General features: G+C 32.5%; 1 protein-coding gene across 1 annotated transcript in view; it reads left to right on the top strand.

Moving 5' to 3' along the window:
- Positions 1–14,066, top strand: part of LOC134681345 (uncharacterized) — a 32,593-nt gene extending 18,527 nt beyond the window's left edge. The window contains exons 5-10 of the mRNA XM_063540928.1: positions 1,626–1,780; positions 2,144–3,379; positions 9,480–9,569; positions 11,557–11,637; positions 11,959–12,439; positions 12,971–14,066. Of these exons, the coding sequence (XP_063396998.1) occupies positions 1,626–1,780; positions 2,144–3,379; positions 9,480–9,569; positions 11,557–11,637; positions 11,959–12,439; positions 12,971–13,023 (2,096 nt within the window). The 3' untranslated portion in view covers positions 13,024–14,066. The remainder of the gene's footprint in view (positions 1–1,625; positions 1,781–2,143; positions 3,380–9,479; positions 9,570–11,556; positions 11,638–11,958; positions 12,440–12,970) is intronic.
- The last annotated feature ends 1,570 nt before the right edge of the window (positions 14,067–15,636 follow it).

Consider the following 15,636-nt stretch of genomic DNA (forward strand, 5'->3'; position numbering starts at 1 on the left):
TTTTTATAAGTCAGCTATACCGTGTGATGTGTTTTCAGATTCATCACTCGACAACTTCCTGTTTACCGAACACTTGCATATTTTTACACTATTAATATTATCCACTTGCGGCGGGGGTATCATCAGTGAGCAGTAGCTCGCAGTTTCACTTGTTCTAAGTTCTTTGACGACAGTTATTTTGTGTTAGAAACCTATTATGTTTCAAATATTTAATAACAATCCTAATTTAGACCTGTATCAAGCTTGAATATTGTGTCCATTTTTGCCAAAACCATTGGTAGGACCTCTGCGGCTATATCCAGCTGTGCTGGGCGAAGCAATTTATTAAAATTTGATAAGTTTATCAATCAAATTATTGTTTGCCCCAACTGTAAAAGGGGGGGCATTTAAGTTTTACCCTTGTCCCTCTGTACATCCCAAAATTGGTTTTCGTTCTCTAGCTCTAAGTTTGCTTCAACTAAATGTTATGAAAATTATACACAATGCATATTACCACAAAACACAGATCTTGAATTTTGTTGGCATCACTTGTTTTTTCTTCAAAATATTGATCTAGTAATTTTTTCCAAATTGGAGTTATCTTCCTTTGTTCATGGTTATATATGAATCAACTACAGGTGTAATACCACCATTGATTTTCCCCTATTAGTCTTTGTTAAATTGGCACTTTAAAAAAAAATGTACAGTATTTACCTTTATTTCAACCAAAGAAATACTTTGCATGAATAAAGTTTAATCCTTTCCAGTGCTACAGTGAAAATTTCACACTACATTTCATTGCATATAAGAAAGTAACAAGCACCGGAAGTAAACAACCCAATGTTTACACTATTATTTACTGGTTACCTGCTTTGGTAACTATGTAACCTTAACTTTCCAAAATATTTTATAAGACCATCAAATAAACAAAGAATGATGCTTTCAGACACCCAACATACATGTTTATGACCCAGAAAAAATTAAGTGCATTGAAATGCAGGGTTAATTTTCTACAACTGTCAAATTCAAGGGAATATTTTTTTAGACCTACTTTCGTATGCAACCGGATGTGCCGTATCATGATTTGGTGGTATTACACCTACAATCAATGCTTTATACAATGCAATGTTTAATTTTGACTCCCTCTGATAAATTAAAGCAATTTTTTTACCCTTCAGTGCTAACATGCACTTTGTTTTACTATATATGTAAGACGGGGCATCATCTGTGTCCCATGGACACATTCCCCATTTAATCCAAATGTAACACTACACATGCAACAAGGTATGGGTGAAATCTGTACACAAAATTTTAAAAAATCAAATCTGCTTGATTAAAATATTTTTTATTATCAGACTGGCGATCAGAATACTTTTTTGGGGAAAAAAACTGTTAACCCCCCTTGAACATGTTGAACTTAAATGGTCTTTCCCTAAACAAAACCAATATCTTCAAATTCAGCTTCTGAAAGCATTATGAAACACCATCCAAACATCGCACATATTTAAAATAGTCCTAACAATATAAGTGTTACCATAAAGTTGTTTTTTTCAGTGTTGAAATAGGAAGCTCAGGTTTCTGAGCTTTTTTTTTTAACTAAAAGATAGGACAGAAATAACTTGATAGATTATTTTATTTCTTTGTAGATTTATTCCAGTTATGGATGGACTCTATCCATTGTTACAGTAGACTGGAAGAGGACAAAAGTAATTCGGCTGACAGCCAGACATTAGATGATCTTGATCCACCAGTAGTTATTGTTGGTACTTGGAAAGATACATTGACCCCTAATGTAGAAGAGGTATTGAAAATACACAAATGTTTATAGGTTGCAAGCACACTTTTACTGTTCTTTCATTTTTTTTCAGAGCCATCATGTTTTTACTGATAGTGTAGCGTAATTAGATCAACATTTTGACAATATCTAATGAAATTACTTTATCAGTATTAAGATTTGAAGTGTTTTCAGGAAAAGCACATCCTTAATCACATTTTACAAAAGTTGTGTTCTTACAATGATTTATTTAATATAATATACACGTAGTTATATGATTATTATATATGTTTATACATCTTTAGGATTTACTTCTTGTTTCCAAATATGTTCACAGCATGTATTTATTTGTAAAGATCAAACTAACAAACAAGCATATTTTGTTTGTAGATTGATGATGCATGCAGAGAAAATATGTTTAAGTTTACAGAGAATATGTCAGAAGATGAACTAAGACATATAAGGCAAGAATACTTCATTTCCAATACAGAAGATGATCCCAGTGTATTCCAGCATATCCGAGAAGACATCCTTAACTTAGCCAGAAAAATGAAAACATGGAACAAAGTTTACCCCTTAAAATTTATTCAGCTGGAAAAACGACTTCAAGAGAAAAAAAAGGAGTTACCAATTATTTCTTTTGAAGCAATTCAGCACATATCTACTGACACACCTAATCCACTAAATGACGAGGAACTTAGATTGTTCCTGGAATTTCACCATGAGATCAGAGCTTTGGTTTATTTCCAAGATCTTCCTTCTTACATTATTTTAGATACACAGTGGTTGTCTGATGCTTTTAGATGTATAGTCACAGCACAAAAATTTAGAGCTATTAGTACTAGAAATAGAAAAAAATGGGATGAATTGTATAGTAGAGGCATATTACATAGTGAGGTTTTAGACGACATATTTAAAAAAAGTGAAAACATTTTTTCAAAACACAAAGATCACATCCTGAACGTAATGGAGAAATTTGATATCATTATACGTCCTAACACATGTTACATATCTGAAAATCAAAGAGATGCTGGTGATGACAAACCTCTCTATTATGTACCTTGTATGATTAAATCAGAACCGGAGTGTGATATATACGAAATGTTTAATGTTACAGAAAACACATGTACTAAGTCCACCTGGTTATGTTATAAGTTTAGGTTTCTTCCACCTCATTTAATGAATCATTTGATTGCATCACTGTGCAGGGAATATAAAGTTGCAGAAGTTGTCTTTAAGGAACAGAAAAGACAAATTGCTCTTTTCGGGGGCTCAGCTGTCTATGAGTTACAGAAAACGACAAAATTAGCAAAATTATATATAATGAAATGTCCAAATTGGATTCAAATTCAGGTTTGGCAATTTGGAAAAGGACATGAAGGAGGTATGTACAAATACATTGATGACTTCGTGACAGAGGAAATTATCAAGATAATAAGCACAAGATTTAAGATGTCTAATGTGAACTTTGAGAAAAAATGGGAATGTGGCCTTACAAAACCAGAGTCTGTTACAGGATCAAATGATTTTGGTGAAGAGCATATTACAGACTATTACTGTGAGACATGTACATGCACCCATATATACATTGGTGAATGGCAAGATCTGAAAAGTAGAGTACCTTGCGTAAGTGAAATATTTATTTATGAACCTTATGATTGAAGGAGAGGGGTATATTAATAAACCTGTGTGAAGAGATTTGTAAAGTGGTGGTTCGCAGATTTTCATTTCCAAAATGTTCAAAGGACTGACTGGTACATGTTTAAAATCTTTTCTCTTGTTTGTTCTTTAAACGTGTGCTACTCATGATGTTGTACCTATATAAGTTACCATGAAAGCCTGTTTACAATATATTTATATGTAGCATATCATTATTATCTTTATGTAAGTTTGACCTGTGTACTCAAAGTCAGAATGCTTGATTTTTATTGGTTTTTGTGTCTAAATCATTACTTTTTTTATCCTTTGGCATACCAGGGCAGGCTTTTGAGACTAGAAACATTAGTGCAATGTCTCATTACAATGATTTTCCTACCAAGGAGGATCTTTGACCTTGATCTATTGTTTTGGTATATAACCAGCTGTGGACAGTTGTTTTCCAGGCTTTTGATGTGTTTGAGCTTTTGATTTGCCATTTGCTTAGGGACTTTCCATTTAGAGTTTTCCACAGAGTTCTGTATTTTTGTTGTTTTACTTCTTTTCACCAGAACACCAAATATATTCTTATTTGTCATTTATAATGTGAATCTCTTTTGAGGTATTTTTTGTTGCTTTTTTACTTGAATGACTTCTAGAAATGAAGGAGAGACATACACACATATCTGTTAGAGCTTATCTCAATTTGACATTTGAATTGCAAAACAAGAGAATAGATACTGAGGCAGCACCATTAGTCCAATATCATGAATATCTTTATTTAATTATTAAATGACATATAAAATAGAGGCGAAAGATACCAAAAGAAAGAGACACTCACATTCATTAGTTGAAAATGAACTAAACAATGCCCTAGCAAAAAAAGAAAAAGACTCAAAAGATAAACAACAGCACAAACAACACAGCATAGAACACTAAACACTTAGAAACATGAACCCCACGAAAAATGAATTGTAGCACACATTTCAAAGAAAGCAGTGAACCGCCAATACTGATACATATCATTTTTAGCTCACCTGGCTCAAAGGGCCAAGTGAGCTTTTCCCATCACTTGGCATCCGGCGTCGTCCTTCGTCCGTGGTCATTAACTTTTACAAAAATCTTCTCAGAAACTATCAGGCCACATTTTACCAAACTTAACCACAATCAACATTGGGGTATCAAGTTTAAAAAATGTGTCTGGTGACCTGGTCAACCAACCAAGATGGCCGCCATTGCTAAAAATAGAACATAGGGGGAAAATGCGGTTTTTGACTTATAACTCAAAAACCAAAGCATAAAGAGCAAATCTGACATGAGTTAAATTGTTCATCAGGTCAAGATCTATCTGCCCTGAAATTTTCAGATGAATCGGACAACCCGTTGTTGGGTTGCTGCCCCTGAATTGGTAATTTTATGGAAATTTTACTGTTTTGGTTTATTATCTTGAATATTATTATAGATAGAGATAAACTGTAAACAGCAATAATGTTCAGCAAAGTAAGATTTACAAATAAGTCAACATGACCAAAATGGTCAGTTGACCCCTTTAGGAGTTATTGCCCTTTATAGTCAATTTTTAACCATTTTTCGTAAATCTTAGTAATCTTTTACAAAAATCTTCTCCTCTGAAACTACTGGGTTAAATTAATCCAAACTTGGCCACAATCATCATTGGGGTATCTAGTTTCAAAAATGTGTCCGGTGACCCGGTCAAATAACCAAGATGGCCACCATGGCTAAAAATAGAACATAGGGGTAAAATGTAGTTTTTGGCTTATAACTCAAAAACCAAAGCATTTAGAGCAAATCTAACATAAGTAAAATTGTTCATCAGGTCAACATCTATTTGCCCTTAAATTTTCAGATATATCGGACAACCCGTTGTTAGGTTGCTGCCCCTGAATTGGTAATTTTATGGAAATTTTACTGTTTTGGGTTATTGTCTTAAATACTATTATAGATAGAGATAAACTGTAAACAGCAATAATGTTCAGCAAAGTAAGATTTACAAATAAGTCAACATGACCGAATTGGTCAGTTGACCCCTTTAGGAGTTATTGCCCTTTATAGTCAATTTTTAACCATTTTTCGTATATCTTAGTAATCTTTTACAAAAAATCTTCTCCTCTGAAACTACTGGGTTAAATTAATCCAAACTTGGCCACAATCATTTTGGGGGTATTTTGTTTAAAAAATGTGTCGGTGACCCGGCCATCCAACAAAGATGGCCGCCATGGCTGAAAATAGAACATAGGGGTAAAAGGCGGTTTTTGGCTTATAACTCAAAAACCAAAGCATTTAGAGCAAATCTGACTCTGGTAAAATTGTTTATCAGGTCAAGATCTATCTGCCCTGAAATTTTCAGATGAATCGGACAACCCGTTGTTAGGTTGCTGCCCCTTTAAAAATTTTAAGTTTAAGGAAATTTTGCTGTTTTTATACGACCGCAAAATTTGAAAAATTTTTCGTCGTATATTGCTATCACGTTGGCGTCGTCGTCGTCGTCGTCCGAATACTTTTAGTTTTCGCACTCTAACTTTAGTAAAAGTGAATGGAAATCTTTGAAATTTTAACACAAGGTTTATGACCACAAAAGGAAGGTTGGTATTGATTTTGGGAGTTTTGGTCCCAACATTTTAGGAATAAGGGGCCAAAAAGGGCCCAAATAAGCATTTTCTTGGTTTTCGCACTATAACTTTAGTTTAAGTTAATAGAAATCTATGAAATTTTGACACAAGGTTTATGACCACAAAAGAACTGTTGGGATTGATTTTGGGAGTTTTGGTTTCAACAGTTTAGGAATTAGGGGCCAAAAAAGGGCCCAAATAAGCATTATTCTTGGTTTTCGCACAATAACTTTAGTTTAAGTAAATAGAAATCAATGAAATTTAAACACAATGTTAATGACTATAAAAGGAAGGTTGGTATTGATTTTGGGAGTTTAGGTCCCAACAGTTTAGGAATTAGGGGCCAAAAAGGGACCCAAATAAGCATTTTTCTTGGTTTTCGCACCATAACGTTAGTATAAGTAAATAGAAATCTATGAAATTTAAACGCAAGGTTTATGACCATAAAAGGAAGGTTGGTATTGATTTTGGGAGTTTTGGTCCCAACAGAATAAGGGGCCCAAAGGGTCCAAAATTAAACTTTGTTTGATTTCATCAAAATTGAATAATTGGGGTTCTTTCATATGCCGAATCTAACTGTCATGACTGTGTATGTAGATTCTTAACTTTTTGGTCCCGTTTTCAAATTGGTCTACATTAAGGTCCAAAGGGTCCAAAATTAAACTTAGTTTGATTTTGACAAAAAAATGAATCAGTTAGGTTCTTTGATATGCTGAATCTAAAAATGTACTTAGATTCTTGATTATTGGCCCAGTTTTCAAGTTGGTCCAAATCGGGGTCCAAAATTAAACTTTGTTTGATTTCATCAAAAATTGAATAAATGGGGTTCTTTGATATACCAAATCTAACTGTGTATGTAGATTCTTCATTTTTAACCGGATTTTTGTGACAAAAATGTCGGTTATTGATTTGGGGATGTACGGCGGGCGGTCGGGCGGGCGGTCAGTCGGTCGGGCGGGCGGGCGGCAATCAAATGTTGTCCGTGCATTAACTCATGAACCGTTCAACCAAAGCTTTTAAAATTTTAATATGTTTGTTACTGACAACTAAATGAAGGTCAAGTTCAATAATGGCAATTTTGACTTTTACCGTTCAGGAGTTATGGTTCTTGAAAGATTGAAAAATGGAGTTTCCAGTCGTTTTCGTGCATTTACGCATAAACTGTTCTACCTAAGCTTCCCAAATTTTAATATGTTGTTACTGATGACAAAATGGAGGTCAAGTTCAATAATGGCGATTTTGACTTTTACCGTTCAGGAGTTATGGTTCTTGAAAGATTGAAAAATGGAGTTTCCAGTCGTGTCCGTGCATTTACGCATGAACTGTTCTACCTAAGCTTCCCAAATTTTAATATGTTGTTACTGATGACAAAATGGAGGTCAAGTTCAATAATGACGATTTTGACTTTAACCGTTCAGGAGTTATGGTTCTTGAAAGATTGAAAAATGGTGTTTCCAGTCGTGTCCATGCATTTACGCATGAACTGTTTTACCAAAGCTTCCCAAATTTTAATATGTTGTTACTGATGACAAAATAGAAGTCAAGTTCAATAATGACGATTTTGACTTTTACCGTTCAGGAGTTATGGTTCTTGAAAGATTGAAAAATGGTGTTTCCAGTCGTGTCCGTGCATTTTCTCATGAACCATTCAACCAAAGCTTTTGAAATTTTTATATGTTGTTACTGATGGCAAATTAGAGGTCAAGTTCAATAATGATGATTTTGACTTTTACCGTTCAGGAGTTGTGGTTCTTGAAAGATTGTGAAATGGCGTTTCCATTCACGTTGTTGCATTTACTCATGAACCATTCAATCTAAGCTTTTCAAATTTTAAGATGTTGATACTGATGACAAAATGGAGGTCAAATTTGGTATTGACGATTTTCACTTTCACCATTCATCAGTAATGGTTCTTGTGATATTGCCAGGACACAAATAAATATTAATAAATCCGGTTTGCTGTCGTTGTGACAGCCTCTTGTTGGTCCTGTTTTCAAATTGGTCTACACTAAAGTCCCAAGGGTCCAAAATTAAACTTAGTCTGATTTTAACAAAAATTGAAATCTTGGGGTTCTTTGATATGCTGAATCCAAAAATGTACTTAGATTTTTTATTATGGGCCCAGTTTTCAAGTTGGTCCAAATCAGGATCTAAAATTATTATATTAAGTATTGTGCAATAGCAAGTCTTTTCAATTGCACAGTATTGCGCAATGGCAAGAAATATCTAATTGCACAATATTGTGAAATAGCAAATTTTTTTTTAATTAGAGTAATCTTTCTTTGTCCAGAATAGTAAGCAAGAAATATCTAATTGCAAAATATTGTGCAATAGCAAGATTTTTTTTTAATTGGAGTTATCTTTCTTTGTCCAGAATCAACTTAAATCTTTGTTATATACAATATACAATGTATATTCACTTTTTACTACCAACTGATAAATTAAAATAATCTTTACCATTCAGTGATAACAAGCAGTTTTTTTACATCTTAATATTTTATGATGTATTTAAATGAGTAGTTATTGTTGCAAACTCCATTAGAAATTTTAATTGAGATTAGTTTTGGAATAAGGGAAAGGGGGATGTGATTAAAAAAATTGGGTTCAATTTTTCTCATTTGAAATTTCATAAATAAAAAAGAAAATTTCTTCAAACATTTTTTTGAGAGGATTAATATTCAACAGCATAGTGAATTGCTCTAAGAGAAAACAAAAATTTTAAGTTCATTAGAACACATTCATTCTGTGTCAGAAACCTATGCTGTGTCAACTATTTAATCACAATCCAAATTTAGAGCTGAATCCAGCTTGAATGTTGTGTCCATACTTGCCCCAACCGTTCAGGGTTCAACCTCTGCGGTCGTATAAAGCTACGCCCTGCGGAGCATCTGGTTGGTTATTGTCTTAAATACTATTATAGATAAAGATAACCTGTAAACAGCAATAATGTTCAGAAAAGTAAGATTTACAAATAAGTCAACATGACTGAAATGGTCAATTGACCCCCTAAGGAGTTATTGTCCTTTATAGTCAATTTTTAACAATTTTCATAAAAAATGAAACTCCGAGTGGTGAACCAACGCCTTACAAATCGTTTTGGTAGAGTCCCTGAAGTGGATACCTTGGTATGCAGGGTTGTCAAATCATGCACACGAATGCAATACTTAAATAATATTAAAATTGACAACAACACTTCAAATGGTCTGCAATTTTATTATCTAAGGTCTACATGTTTCACTAATTTTTACTAACATTTTCCACTGAAACTACTGGGCCAAGTTCATTATAGATAGAGATAATTGTAAGCAGCAAGAATGTTCAGTAAAGTAAGATGTTCAAACACATCACCATCACCAAAACACAATTTTGTCATGAATCTATCTACTTCTTTTGTTTAATATTCACATATACCAAGGTGAGCGACACAGGCTTTTTAGAGCCTCTAGTTTTAATTATTTCAGCCGCCCCAGAGTTGTGAGATTAAACCAGTCATGCAAGTAACAAATCCTAACATAGAAAGCATCAGTCAAGTCCAAACTACATCCTCTAAGGTAACTAGCAAATGTTGCAAATTATTACTTTGTTGATAATTTTCAATATTTTACATGATAGATATTACTTTACAATGAAAATAAAGTTTCATGAAAGATTTCTAAATTTGAGATAAAGTGAAAAGTTGATAAAGCTTGATATAAACTCGTAATTTCAATATAATGATAGATGAGCTAATTCAGAATGTATTATTTTGCTATTCAAATGGAATAACATATTAAGTTGGTATCAAATGACATCGAAATGTTATTTGTTTTTGAACATATATTTTTCTGTTGGTAAACATGTAATTCTCCTTGTCATGTGTGAAAAGAAACAGTTAATATATTGTTGTTCTTACCTTTGACACCTTTACAGTAAGGTGTCTAGTGTTTGTTGCCTACATCAATTGTTTTAAACATCAGACGTTATGAGTGTTTGTTTTTCACTTCATAATGCAATCACATTTGATGTAAAGGACTTAATTATATTCATTTGAAAAATATGAGTGTTGTATATCATGTATATATTATTTAAGAACTGGCGTTTTCCTGTTGCCACAGAGAAGAAATAGTTTGTTAATACAATGCAGGATTGACCAGCTGCCAAATTCATCTTTATCGCTTGTTCATTTCACTGTTTACTGTGATAAGAAAAGTATCTCTTTAAGTGGGCAATACTGATATAAACAGTTGTTTGTGATCCGTAAATATAAAAAGCACATGAAAAAATTAAATCAACTCTCCATTCAAGTCACAATGTATAACAGTAAACCATTATAGGTATTCAACAGGAAGCCTTGGCTCACACAGAACAGCAACATATTATGATATAAAGGGCTCCAAAAATGACGTGTTAAACCATCTAAACGGGAAAACCAACAGTCTAATCTATATAAAAAAATAAGAAACAAGACACACTTATGAACCACATCAATAGACGAAAACTTCTGAACATCATATTCCTGACTTCAAATAGGTACAAACGTTTTAATAGGTACCAGCATTCACCCCCCTTATATGAAACAATAGTGAAACATCACAACATAGAAAGACACACTATAAAAAATCAATTGAAATGGCTTAACTCAATCAAAAGGCACTAAATAAATTTGATCTCTGATACAATGTTATTACAAAATCAATAAAATAAAGAGTGAATAATTAAAGTAACAGTATTCATGGTATTATACCGCTGTAAAACATTTATATACACTTAACATTTTATTCTGATAAAATAAATAGATGCAAAATCTGTACACAATCACCAGTAGAAGTCTATAAAAAAAAACTATAAATTTAAACCACCAGCTCCGTATAGAAATAACTGACTTTAAAAAAATAAAAATAATGTGTTGTTCATTCCCCCCAAAACTCATACTTCATACACAGAAGGTTTAATAAAGATATAAGAAGATGTGGTCTGAGTGTTAATGAGAATACTCTCCATGCAAGTCACAATTGGTAAATAGTAATTATTAAATCATTATAGGTCAAAATACAGCCTTCAATAGGAAGCATTGGCTCACACTGAACAACAAGCTATGAAGTGCCCTATTAATGAATATTGTAAAACTATTGAAACAGGAAAAACAACAGTCTTATCTTTCGGTATATAAAACAAATGAAAAACAACAACACTAATGATCCAAGTCAACAAATGACAACCAATGAACAACAGGTTCCTGACTTATGGCATGTGCAAAAAGTGCATCAGGTTTAAACTTTTAACATGTACCAACTTTGACCCTAACCTAGTGGCAGATGCATATTGATTTCTGGCTTCAGTTAAGTGGTCATCCAGCATCATCATTATCAAAGCTATTAACAAATAAATATTTTGACACAATAGTGCTACCCAAAATTATCATTGAAAAGTGATCATTTTTCAAAGTAAACAGAAAAACTATGTCTTAAGGACATTAAAAGCTTTAGCTTATTGAATGGGGTAGGGAAGGTGTTGTAAGTAAGCTTGCTCTCTTCAGGCTGTGTTATATGATAATTGCAGGTGTGTGTCCGTGTGAAAGCTAGTAAGAGAGACATTTCAAATATCCATGATGAGTCAACAGCAGCAGCCAGTTTGACAGGGGTATGTTATACATGTTATATCACACATCTAGTGTTTATCTCATTTTCTAAAAGTACTACAATATTTTATTGCAGAAATGTTTCTCTTCATAATGTATTCTGTAATTATTGTGGACAGAATCTACAAATTTTGATACTAAGTGGAAAAAAATATTTGAAATTTCTTGATAGCTGATTGGTTTTATGTTCAGTATTTATTTTTTGTAATTTTAACCCTCTGACCACCTGCCTGTTTTAACCAACAATAGATACACCCATCAAATCTATTGAGCCTTATTTTGGCTTTTTACATTATAATTCTCTACTTTAATCTGTATTTCAGTTCACAAAAGAGGAAATCAACTTTACAAAGATGGGAATGATTGCTCTAAATATTCTTGCTGATGTTTTATATGATCTATTAAAACCAGATAAACCACATCTACGTCCAAGGTGTGGTTGTGATATATCATACTTATACAGTGAGCACAGGAAACTTAATAAACATGTTCCAAGTAATTCAAACCACCGACGTTGTCCTCCTGGACCATGGGGAGGGAATTGGCCAGATATTCAGAATACCGACATAGCTATTGGAGATGATATTGAGCGCATAAGACTGACAAGAAACGAATTACAACACTTTGATATATTTCAAATTAATGATACACGTTTCAATGAATTATGTCGCATATTAAGCGAACTTTTGAAACGCTTTGATCACTATAACAAACCAACAAGGCTCTATACAGATCAACTAAATGAAATTTTGGCAAAAACTGTTTCGGCAGAGGAAGTGAAATCAATTGAAAATGAAATATCAGGTAAATATGCTTTAAACAGTTGGATTTCTGAACAATTTTTAATTCCTTACGTTTTGTTTACGAAGTTCATTATGATTTTATTGAGACTGGTTTGTACTAAAATATGACTGTAGTCTAGATTATATATATATATATATACTTTCCATGGTTAGGCATAAAGAATATTTATATAAATTACACCGTTGGTCTATCTTGCAGTTCAATGTAAGACGAGGCTCGGTGGTGAATTATCATACTTTGACCTATAATGGTTTACTTTTTACACATATGCATTGTGACTTGGATGGAGTGTTGTCTCAATCTCATTGCCGCTCATTCCTATTCTTCTTATTTCTATACAGAGAGGTAATTAAACCACTTGATTATTCTGGTTGACTATGACCATAATTATAATTATCTGTCTGATAATCAATGTAGTTTCTTTTTATAGTTGTCTAAATGGTTATATTTGTAAAACTTTGTATTATGTTAGCAAAACTGAACACAGTAACTCATTTTATCTGTGCAGTGAAATATTTTAATTTGTTTCAGGAATGGCTATTGAAGTTGAAATAGAACACCAAATCAATGTTCCAACACAATAGAGAAATAAGCTCATCTTCACAACTAACATATATATGTATACATACTACCACAGCAACAGATTTGCAGTAGACCAATCCTACATGTATAGAATCAATCATCTTTAATAGCACAAGGACCCCACTGGAAATAAGTTTTAACAACTTTTGTGGGTCATCCTAAGGTATTAGGCTACAGTGAAAATCTAGTCTTTTTAAATTTCACTCATTTTTTAATCTAGTCTACTCATATTATCAAAATATAATGACAATTTTCATAATTTTATTTTTTTTAAATTATAATTTATAGTAATCATGTAAATCATTTTAGTGTCTATGTCTAGTGATATATCTATGTCATTGTAATTTAATGTATCTGTATTCTGTTAAATGCATGCCTTTTATCTTGAATATATATATATATAGCTTAAATAGAGTAGCAGAAAATAATTAGCAGGATAAAAAAAAAGTAAATAAAAGTGGAATGATTAAACTAAAGTTAAAAAATGGACTAATGGACTATTATTAAACTGTTTCAGTATTATTTTTTAAATGTTATCACATGCATGCAGCAAATACTGTAATGTTTATACTGCTAATTAATTATGTACATACAGCGAATACTTGTTTAAACATATATATTTATGTGTAATAATGATAGGTAGAAGATTGTTTTCAGTACAGTCAGTTGTGGAAAAAATCTGTATTTTGACCTTCAAATTTCTTCATTTTTCTGTGGGATGCTGTTTAATTGCTGTATATCAACTATCCTGTTTAATTCATAAAGTCAAATTGGTTAGGTCATAGGTATATATTTCTTCAGATAGAATGTTCTTATACTTTGACTAAACATGCTAAATGAAGATTATACTATGCTTTTTTCAGAAATATAAAAAAAGTATGGGTCACTGTGCTATTTTCCAAGCTACATGCAGGACTCGTTGAAAATTGCCTATAGTTTGTTAGATTGTTTATGAAAAAACACATTTGTTCTATGAGATAGTATTTTGAAATAAATTGTGAGAAAATAGGTTTTATAATATGTTTTAAGAAAATAAAATGATAAAATGGTGTCACTGAACTTGTTTTCTTGCAACATGTAAAACAATTTAAACAAGAATGTGTCCCCAGTACACGAATGCCCCACTCGCACTATCATTTTCTATGTTCAGTGGACCGGGAAATTGGGGTAAACCCTCTAATTTGGCATTAAAATTAAAAAGATCATATCATAGGGAACATGTATACTAAGTTTGAAGTCGATTGGACTTCAACTTCATCAAAAACTACCTTGACCAAAAACTTTAACCTGAAGCGGGACAGACGGACGAACGAACGAACGGACGCACAGACCAGAAAACATAAATGTCCCTCTACTATCGTAGGTGGGGCATAAAAATCCATATCTGTCCAGTATAAATATTTTACTAAAAGAGTTATCTTCCCTTAAATGGCTTATTTGAAAAACATTTATTCCAAAAATACAAAATTTGATATTTGATATTTGTTTAAATATTTTGAGATATACAATAAATCACCAAGTTTTCATTATATAAATAAACAGTCTAACCAATAAATTGCAAATCTATCCCTAAATTTGCAGATTTGGGCATACAACTAGATTGATTTTGTACTTGGATTGTACAATCCAATATGTGGTTTACCATGAATCTACCTTAAAAAAAGTAATAAGGAATAATAGATAATCTTAAATTTCCAGGTTGTGTTTTAAATATTTGACAGTTTCGATTTTGTTATATAAGAATAAAGATAAACAATAAACCAGGAAGAGACAAATCTATTTAAATAAAGGCAGCAGTATTATACCGGTGTTCAAAGGTCATAAATCAATTACGAAAAATTAATCCGGGTTAGAAATTTAAACCGAGGGAAACACATCAACTATAAGAGAGGAACAATAGAAACACTGAAGTGCAAAGAAACAGAATTAACAAAAATTAATACATGAATGTAGCATGTACAAAATACTGAGACACACAAATTCAAACTTGGTATAACAGTCATATTTGGGAAATATGTTCATTTTAAACGTTTATAAAGGGTGTATATTCATGATAACATATTTCAGAAGAACTTTGGAATACTGGTCATCGATTGAACCTTTTTAAACATTTACCAAGATATGGTGAATTGTGTTAATTTTTCGAATATTGGTCCATGTTGTTACTTGAAGCAGGAAAAAAAAATCAGTCAACATTTCCAGTCTTATATGGTTGTCATGTTCTTGGGACCATTTTGAAATAATCATTTACAGACTCTATACGGCTATCATGTTCAAGAGACCTATCCGTAATCACCATTATCAGAAAGGAAATGGTTATCATGTTCTAGTAACAATCATCAGACTTTTTAGTTATCATAAAATTGAGAAAGGAAGTTGGGAATGTGTCAATGGGACAACAGCCCAACCATAGAGCAGACAACAGCTGAAGGCCACCAATGGGTCTTCAATGTAGCGAGAAACTCCCGCACCCATAGGTGTCCTTCAGCTGGCCCCTTAAAAAATATGTATACTAGTACAGTGATGATGGACGTCATACTTAGCAACGAATTATACACAAGAAAAAAAAACCAGATGCTCCGCAGGGCGTAGCTTTATACGACCGCAGAGGTTGA

This window comes from Mytilus trossulus, chromosome 8 (genome assembly GCF_036588685.1).
Source record: "Mytilus trossulus isolate FHL-02 chromosome 8, PNRI_Mtr1.1.1.hap1, whole genome shotgun sequence".
In the NCBI taxonomy this organism is placed as follows: domain Eukaryota; kingdom Metazoa; phylum Mollusca; class Bivalvia; order Mytilida; family Mytilidae; genus Mytilus; species Mytilus trossulus.